At 42.3% G+C, this 9,874-nt stretch overlaps 1 protein-coding gene across 2 annotated transcripts in view; it reads right to left on the bottom strand.

The window, feature by feature from the left end:
* Positions 1-356: 356 nt before the first annotated feature.
* The window catches only part of HCLS1 (hematopoietic cell-specific Lyn substrate 1), a 42,065-nt gene continuing 32,547 nt past the window's right edge, over positions 357-9,874 (bottom strand). For both annotated transcript variants that reach the window (XM_043990998.1, XM_043990999.1), the window contains 7 exons: positions 7,185-7,240; positions 6,429-6,498; positions 4,913-5,061; positions 3,474-3,581; positions 2,840-3,131; positions 1,326-1,397; positions 357-1,133 (listed from right to left, as the gene is read on the bottom strand). In XM_043990998.1, coding sequence (XP_043846933.1) covers positions 997-1,133; positions 1,326-1,397; positions 2,840-3,131; positions 3,474-3,581; positions 4,913-5,061; positions 6,429-6,498; positions 7,185-7,240 — 884 coding nt within the window. In that variant the 3' untranslated portion in view covers positions 357-996. The remainder of the gene's footprint in view (positions 1,134-1,325; positions 1,398-2,839; positions 3,132-3,473; positions 3,582-4,912; positions 5,062-6,428; positions 6,499-7,184; positions 7,241-9,874) is intronic.

The raw sequence follows: 9,874 nt of genomic DNA, 5'->3' as shown, positions 1-9,874 counted from the left end.
GGCGAGTCACTTAATCTTGTTTCCTTCAGTTGCTTCATCTGTTAAATGAGCTGAAGAAGGAAATGGCAAACCACTGCAGTATCTTTGCAAAAAAGGAAAAATAATAAAACTTCAAATGGGATCACGAAGAGTCAGATGACTAAAATGACTGAACCACCACCACAAGGATAAATGATTTTCTCAGGGCCATAGATAAATAACTAGTAAGTGAAAGAACTAAAACTCATGCTATCTGACTTCTAATCCAGTGCCAAGGAAGTCCCCCAGAGATGGTACTTGTGGTACAAAACCAAAGCTGAGCCAAGGCTCTTGGGAGGTCAATTATCTCAGCACAGACAAAAAAACAAACAAAGAAACAAAAACCAAGAACCACTTTATTTTCAGTTCCAAGCAGCAGGTTCAGTTAAAAAACCATGGAAGGGAAGGGAAGGGACACACTAGCACTTGTCATCTCAGCACTGCCTTGCTTTTTCCATGAGCAAGAAACCCTGAGCTCGGATGGGGAACTAAGAAAGTCTTGGGATTGGGCTGAAGGAGTCCCTGGGAGAGGAGAGGCAGGCTGAAGTTGGGGGAAGAGATGGGAAGGCCAGACAATATTAAATTCTGTTTCTCTCGATCTGTTTAGTCTACCCAGTGGCTTGAGGAACAGAAAAGGCTGACTTTTTATTTCTCTGTCCCCCTCTCCCAGTATGCCCCCCCACAAAAATCACCTCAGATCTAGTACCAATCTTGTATGTAATTGTATGTGTCTATTCCAGCTCCCCTCTCTTCTCCGATAGAATGGTATCCCCCTGAGGGATCTTCACTTCTTCCTCTGTATCCCCAGTGCCTAGCACAGTGCCTGACACACGGTAGGCATTTAATCAATGCTTGTTAATTTGATAGTGCAAGGCAGAGCACAAGGCAGAAGCTCTTGGTGGGAGCAGGGTGAGGCAAACGAAAAGAGGTTAGATAAACGAGTGATTGAGACAGATCACAGGATAAAGGCAGAGGGGGTCATTGAATGAGTTGGACGTAATTTGCTGGAAAGAGGCCAAAGCGACCATGGCAACGTCCCCGCCACCAGCCCTCATCTATCATCTCGATGTCAGTGATGGTGTCATCTGGGTCAAAGGATATCTCATCACTGCCCTCTGCGGAAGAAATAGAAGGAACCCTCAGACCCCATTGAGGAGACTTTCCTTCCCCCTCTGCTCTCCCCAAACTGCTCCAGAAGGAAAATGGGTCTGGCCTTCTGCCCAAATCTAGCCTGGGGAAAGTTAATCTCAGGTACCAAATTGTTGCTCCTAGGCCCCAAACCTCCAACGTCCTCCAAGATCACCTACCTCCTTGGTAATCATACAGGGCAATGGCTGAGATTGCCTTTGATTCAGCCTTGGATCCAGTGCCAGCAATTCCTATGCAACAAAGAAAACAAATGGGGTAAGATCAAAGTTTGTCAGGCAAGACAAATGACCTTGGAGAGGAGAGGTTGAGGAAGAACTGGTCACTGGACTTTCCACAGGAATCCTAATTAATCAATGTACTGGACACTGAGGATATGAGTACCAAGAATGAAAGAAATGAGAGAAAGAGAGACATAGAAAGAGAGAGAGAGACAGAGGAGAGAGACAGAGAAACAAAGACAGACACAGACACAGCAACACAGACACAGAAACAGAGACACAAAGACAGAGACAGACACAGAGAGACAGAGACAGAGAGACAGAAAGAGACACACAGAGAGGGGGCAGCTAGGTGGCACAGTGAATAAAGTATTGACCCTGGATTCAGGAGGACCTGAGTTCAAATTCAGCATCAGACACTTGACACTTACTAGCTGTGTGACCCTGGGCAAGTCATTTAACCCTCATTACCCCTCAAAAAAAAAAAAAGACACACACACGCAGAGACAGAGAGGCACAGAGGTATAGAGACAGAGACTGAGATAGAGACAGAGAGACAGAGACCAAGAGACAGAGACAGAGACAGAGCCATAGACACAGAGACAGACAGAGACACAGAAACAGTGGCAGAGAGACACACACACACTAAGAGAGAACATAAATATAATTCCAGTAAGTACAGATATATACAAAAGAGTTCAACACTAAGTAGTGTGGGAGGGAGGCTAGTACTAGTTGAGGATATCAGCAGTGATGTGCTGGTAAATATTTAACAACCAGTTCTTGGGGCTGGGGTGGGGGGTGGTGTATGAATGATACAATTTTAAGTTGATGCCAAATTTTAGCATTTAAGTCTAGAAATCAACAAAACAATATAAATCAAGTCCTGATTTGTAGAGATTGCTGATCTCTGGGGTGTGGATGCTTACATTGAAAATTTAAGAAGAGCAAATCCCTGGATGAATAAAGGGTTCCAACACAAGATGATGCCTGAGCTACATACATCTCAAAGAAAGAGAGGGACTCTATAAAGTAGTAAGGGGAAGGGCATTCCAGGTTTGTAGGACAGCCAATGCAAAGGCATGAGCAGTGGAGATGTCATGAGTGAGAAATGAAGAGGTCACCTTGCCTGGATCGCAGAGAGAGGAATAATGTCCAGTGGGGTTGGAAATTGAGATTGGGGCCAGGTTACACAGGGCTTTAAAAGCTAAAGAGAGGAGCTTATCCTGGAAGCAATAGGGGAGACCCATGGCCAGTTGTCACTTGGCAGGAGTGTACGGGACAGAAGGAAGAGGTGAGAGACTGGAGGCAGGGAGATCAAGTAGGAGGCTGTCGCCGTTATTGAGGTGAAAGGTGCTGAGTGTCTGAGCTAAGATGGCTGCTGGGTGAGTGCAAAGAAGGGCTCATGTGTGAGAGATGTTGTGGAGGTAGAAATCCCAGGCTCCCAAACTCACCAGCAGAACGGGGAGGTGATGAGGGCCCTTCAGGCTCCAGGACATCCTCATAGTCACCTGCACCTTCTTCACACTGTTCTACATCCTCATAGTCATTCTCTTGACCTTCACCCAGGTCTGGCTCTTCCAACTCCATCACATCTTCATAGTCATTGTCAGGCTCTGGCTCTGGCTCTGGCTCTGGCTCTGGCTCTGGGGTTGGTTTATAGACTGGCTCCTCTAGGATCTGGAACCTATCAGGAGTCCTGGGGGGCAGTGCTGGGGCCTCCTCATTATCTGGCCCCTCATTGTTCTGACAGAAGAGGAATGCAGAGAAAGCTCCTTCCTTACATCTCAGAGATCAGAATAAACTGGACATCCCTTGCCACCCCCCACCCCCAGCTCTACCATTTCTCCATAATTCTAAGATTGTCTTTCCCTGCCAATCAACTCCATCCTTGACCCTCTGACAAATTGGTCCAAGCCCTCATTCCCAATTTTGCATATATCCACCCAGAGCAGACTTAAAGAAGTCGGATGGGGAGGAGAGGAAGAGGAAATCCATTCAGTCTCTAGAGGTGAAATCGGGATTTATGAACAATTGTACCAAAGGAAAGAGCTGCTAATACCACCAATACAAAAAGATTCAGCTCACCTCTGGGGGAGTCCTCTTTGAAGGCACGGTTGGCACCGGAGGAAGCTCTTTGTGCGTTGTCATGGGTGCTATCTTGGATGGTGGACAGCTCTCTCCCTGAGACCTTTCCTAAGGAGCATGAAGCATTGTTCTGGTTTCCTTACCCTCCCCCTAAATTCATGCCTTGAGCTTTGGGGTCCATCTCCTGACTGGTAATGCCCTCTACCCCATTTCTGTCCCCTTTTCTAAATCTTACCCATTTTCAAGACCCAGCTCAAATTCTATCTTCCCTTATGACCCCAGCCCCCAGCAATTTGGAGACTTAAATAATATTTAATAGCTGCAGAACTGGACAAGGAGTACAATAGAAAGAGTACTGACTCATGTGCTGGGTTCAAATTCTCCTTCTGATATTTACTGCCTGTGTGACTTTAAACAAGTCACCCAACTTCCCTGTGCCTCAGTTGTTCAGTTTGTTTGTTTATTCGTATGTAAAATGAGAAGATCAGACTAATTAGGTTCTGAGGCCTCTTCTAGCTCAATATTTATGGTCTTATGATACAATTAGTTGTGCATACAGCCTCTTCTATTGCTATCTGCTGGGAGCCCTTCTGAGTCCAAATCCAGTCTCCAACAATTAATAGCTATGTGACACTGGGCAAGTCACTTAACCTCTGTTTGCCTCATTTTACTCATTTGTAAAATGGGGATAATAATAGCACCTACCTCCCTGCATTATTGTGAGAATAATAATTGTAAAGAGTTTATCACAGTGCCAGATTTCTATGGGAAGCATTATAGAAATGTTAGCTATTATTATTATGACTGTACTGTCATGTATACCTTGAATTGTTATTTAACATTTAATGGGTTTAAAGAATGATGAACTTAGAGTCAGGAAGACTTGAATTCAAATCCTGCCTCAGACACTTACTAGCTGTGTATCCCCAAATCACTTAAGGTCAGTTTGTCCCAATTTCCTCACCCGTTAAATGTGGATAATAATAACACCTACCTCTTGGGCTGTTGTGAGGATCAAATAAAATAATGTAGGTAAAGCACTTTGCAAACCCCAAAGTGTTACATAAATGGTAGCTATTATCTTCCCAACTAAACTATAAGCTCTTTGAGGGCAGAAGCCTTCATATGTGCCTTGCATATAATAAGTGCAGTGGATAGAGTGTCAAGCCTGGAGTCAGGAAGACCTGAGTTAAAATCTGACCTCAGACATTTACTAGCTGTGTGACCCTGGGCAAGTCACTTAACCCTGTGTGCCTCAGTTTCCTCATCTGTAAAATGAACTAGAGAAGGAAATGGCAAACCACTCCCAGTATCTTTGCCAAGAAAAATCCAAAAGGGGTCATGAAGAGCAGGACATAATTGAAAAACTACAAAACAACAATAAATATTTTATTCCAATGTGCCCTGGGTATGGAAATCTAGATGCTGGAGAAGCTTACCTCTGAGGGGATTTTCTTGGGGATTGGAATAGGCACTACAGGTTTCTTTGTTACCAACTTTCGTTCTTGTTGTTTCTCTTCTGCCTGCTTCCTGTTGTCTTCTGCCATGGATTCAAATTTCGCCTTCAGTCCACGGGCTCCACTAGAAGCTATCAACAATGGTGGGTAGTATTAGGGTTGAAAGTGGGGTAATATCAAGGGAAGGTGAGCCATAAGATACGATGGAATAGAAAGGATGGAGATGAGTCTGCAAATGTGGTGTGGATTCAAAAGGGTAATGTAAAGGTGTAGATCTCAAAGCTGTATCCTTAGAGCCACAACTTGCCCCACACCTGTACCCCCTTCCTATCTCTCTGTAAACCTTCAAGTTCTTTCCATCCTGTTCTTTCCCAGACCTCACTCTTCTCCCTCCCCCAGAATCCTTTTCTCATTCATCCTAATGCTCTTCAAATCATCCCGCCTCCCTGTTGCCCTCCTAAGCTACAGTTCGATTTTTATCTTGTCAATCAAATTCCTATCCCTTCCAGTTCACTATTCATAGGTCCCATTCTCTTGAGCTCTCACCTCCTCCTACAACTCTCTTTCTATATCCTTGATCCAACTAGCCCAGTGAAAAGAACCCAGGGACAGTGAGGTGAGAATAAGAAAATCAGAGACAGAATATAGTTCTAGGCTAATTTCCTAACCCAAATAGGAATCACCTCTATAATATCCTTCAATTCAATTCAATTATTTATAAAATGGCTAATATGCATAAGACAGCTAGGCAGCACAATGCATAGAATGTAGGAACCTGGAGTCAGGAAGATGAGTTCAAATCTATCCTCAGAAACTAACTATAACTCTAGGAAAGTCACTTAACTTCTGTCCACCTCAGTTTCCTTCTCTGTTTAATGGGGCTAATAATAGCACCTATCTCCCAGGTGTTTGGGGGAATAAAAATCAGACAATATTTCTAAAACTTGTGGCAAAACTTAAAGTGCTGTTATTACTATTATTATACAAAGATTAAAATCTAAACAGTATCTGCTTCTATTTTTTTTGGTGAGGTAATTGGGGTTAAGTGACTTGCCCAGGGCCACACAGCTAGTAAGCATTAAGGGTCTGAGGCAGGATTTGAACTCAGGTCCTCCTGAATTCAGGGCCAGTGCTCTATCCACTGCACCACCTAGCTGCCCCAGTACCTGTTTCTATTTGAAGACTTTCAGTGATAGGAAGTTCCTTATTTCATTTTTAGACAATGATATTAGAACGTTCCTTCATATGTCCAATTGAAATTTGATTCTCTGTGCATTCTACCTATTGGTTTTAGTTCTGCCTACTAGAATGAAGCATAATAAATATAATCCTTCTTCCAAATGAAGGGTGAGGCTAAGGGCTATCTAACCTGATCTAGATGAGAGGGTAAGTGTGAGGATGGAATGGAAAAGTTGCTGGATCCATAGGGCAAAGAGGATGAAGAGGTTGAAAGGATGGTAGACTGGGTGCGGGGGAAGAACTTAGTTTTGTAACTCACCAGCTTCTGTGGGGGTGGTCTTCTTATATGCTGTAGTTGGAGCTTCCATCTCATTGAAGCCGGCCGCACTCTGCGGAAGGAAAAGGGAGAGGGGGGAGAGAAGCTGACCCGGGAGGCATGTATCCCAAAGCTGGGAACTTTTAGGATCCTCTCTGGTGACCCCTGAATGGATGAAGTTCCAAGGTGGGAGGGGGGGGGGGGAGAGGAGGAAGTCCCAAATTCCCAGATAAATGTGGGGCATTTCTGAACTGCTGGATGCTCTTGACCTCAGCCACACACACACAGACAACCTCACATCTTCAAAGAGAGGAAACGTCAAATTAAGTGAGAGGTACTGGTGGCTGGTAAGGAAGAGGAAGAAGTCAGGGGGGCCATTTGAGTTGAGGTCAGGAAGGATAGTCACAGAGTTGGAGATTGGAAAAATAATGGAGACTAGGGTTAGGGTTAGACCACCCAAGGTAACAAACCATAGTGTGAGTATGATATAATCTTCATCCACCTTCCCCTGGGAGTTGTCTCCTTACTCCTGCAAGCCCACTCCCCCAACCCTAGTTAAAGCCAGGACTTCTGAACTAGCCATTAGAGCTGAGAGGCAAGGAGTATGAAAGAAGGAGCAGAAAGGAGTCCAGGTGTGGAGATCTTGCCTCTTCACTTAGTACAGAGTGATGACATAGGGGTGTAATCATCAATACTTTCCCCTGTCATCACTTTTGATATAACTTGGAGGGACCAGGATCAGTAAAAGGAATATCTTACCTTGTCTACTCGGTCCTTCTGGACCCCATACTGACCACCAAAACCTTTGGCATAATCTGCAGAAAAGAGAAATCCAGGAGTCAGACCCACAAGACAAAGCTGAAGAATGGGAAAGAGAGATGGAAAGAGAAGGGGGAATATGAAGGACAGTGAGAGATAAGGTACAACCATGAGAGGCATAGGACTATAGAGAATGCATGGATGAAGAGATTGGAATACTGATTGGGAGAAGGAAATGGGAGCCAAAAAATGTTAGATGCGATCAGGAAGAAAGAGATAAGGGATAAGAACAGAGGTGAGGATAGGAAAGAGAACATCCCAGGCCCTGGCCCACTCTGCCTACCTCCCAGATTCCTCAGCAGCAGCTTCTCAGTGTCTCAGGGTCTCCCTCATAGGACCAGTATAATGGACTCCCCAAAATGAGGGATGGTGGCCCAGTATTTCCCTTTTTGCTCAACTGTATTTGTCTTACTGTCTTTGTTTTTATGTTTGTCTTGTTTGGGGGCAGGAGAAAGGTAGTTTAGACCTTTGATTTTATGACTGATTTTACAGGATACTCTCCGTGTGATCATTCCCTTCACTGATACAAATGAGTAACTTGTCTGAACTTTATAGTCTTAGATATAAGTCTGGGGCAAAGAGATGTTCCACTTCTATCATTTCCATGAGAAGGAGTATGGTATAGTGGGTAGAGAATTCATTTGCAGTCAAGAAGTGGGTACAACTGTGCACAGTGACAGCAATATTATTGGATGAAGAACTGTGAATAACTTAACTATTCTCAGAAATACAATGATCCAAGACAATCTCAAAGGACTAATGATGAATCATACTATCCTCCACCAAAGAAAGAACTGATATTGATTGAACACAGACTGAAGCATGCTACTTTTCACTTCATTTCTTCCATTTTAAAATTTTTATTTGAGTCTTTTTGTACAAAATTATTAAAATGGTAATGTTTTACATAATTGTACCCGTATAACCTATATCTGATTGCGTGCTGTCTCAGGGAAAGAGGGAGGAGAGTAAGGGAAGGAGGGATAAAATTTGGGACTCAAAACTTTAGATAAAAATGTTTATTATATAAAAAAAAGAAATGGGTTCAAGTCCCACTTCTTATCCACACTGATAGAGTGCCTCTGAGAAAATCACTTAATCTCTTAGTACTCAAGGCAACTCTCATAAAACTATAATTTACAGACAAATATGGTAATGTTTTACATAATCATACATGTATAAGCCATATCTAATTGTTTACCACCTCATGGAGGGGAGAAGGGGAGGGAGGTAAATAGGGATAAAAATTGGAACCCCAAACTATAAATAAAAAAGTTTATTATCAAAAAAAGAAAGAAAAAACCCTATAATTTACAGTCTGAAAGGCTTTCAGTTAACTGGGGTGGGGGTACTCTTGGCAAGTTTCTCTGATAAAGGTCTAATGCCTAAGATATATAAGAACATGATTCAAATATATATGAATGACAGACATTCTTAATAGATAAATGGTCAAAGGATAAGAATAGGAAGTTCTCAAAGAAAGCAGTCCAAGCTATCAACAACTATCTGAAAAAAGATGTCAAATCACTCATAATTAGCTAAATGAAAGTTAAAACAAGTCTGAAATTCCACCTCTCATTTATCAGATTGATAAGGATGATAAAAAAAGAAAATGACAATTGATGGAAGATAGAAGATGGAAGATGGAAGATGGGCAAACTGGTATACTATTGATGGAGGTGTAAATAGGTCCAGTTTTCTGTCATATAATTTGGAATTATGCCCCAAAGTCACAAAACTGTGAATACCCTTTGATTCAGTGATACAATTACTAAACCTATTGCTCCTAAGAGATCAGAGAAAAAGAAAAAGGACCTACATATGTACAAATAGATATAGCAGCTTTTTAAAATAGTAGCAAAGAATTAGAAATAAAAGGGCTCCCAATCACTTGAGAATAGCTGAACTAAGTATGGTCTATTAATATAATGATATATTATTTCACTACCAGAAATAACAAGAGGGATAGTTTTAGAGAAACCTGGGAAGATGTGTATGAACTGATGCAAAGTGTGCAGTCTGAAAAACAATTTATACAGTAACAACAGCATTGTAAAGGAAAATAACTTTGAAAGACTTAAGAACCTTGACTAACTATGGCTGAAAAGATGCAATAATAAAAGTAGAGGAGATTCCCTTCACCACAATTTGCCTATACCAATTAAATCACAGGTACAACTAGTCAAATAAAATGTGCTTCTCATTGATTTGAGAATGCTTGCATCAAATTTACTTCATTCTACTTGCTTGAGGCACCAAAAGTGCCTGAAAATTCGTTCTGAGTACAATTGGGAGTGTGTGTGAGGGAGGAACATTTGAGGCTCATAGTATGACTTTATTATTCTGTTTCTAGTTCCTTCACCCACTCCATTGCTCATTCTTTATTTAGGACTATTCCTTGCTGCATCTATAATTATTCCCTCTTCCTATTATTCTCATATTTTCCATCTCTCTCCTATGACAACCTCCCTGCCTACATAATTTCTCTTTTACTCCCCCATTCAGTCATCCCACTTCACCCATTCCCATTATCCCTCTTACATCACATCCTCCCTTCAGCACTCCCATCTCTAACAATTCCAATATGGAAGTCTTCCTGTGCTTGTAGGATACCTACTAGGATAGCTTCA

Source organism: Dromiciops gliroides, chromosome 3 (assembly GCF_019393635.1).
Source record: "Dromiciops gliroides isolate mDroGli1 chromosome 3, mDroGli1.pri, whole genome shotgun sequence".
NCBI lineage: Eukaryota > Metazoa > Chordata > Mammalia > Microbiotheria > Microbiotheriidae > Dromiciops > Dromiciops gliroides.
The sequence above is the reverse complement of the archived record's forward strand: the minus strand, read 5'-3'. Positions and strand labels throughout refer to the sequence as shown.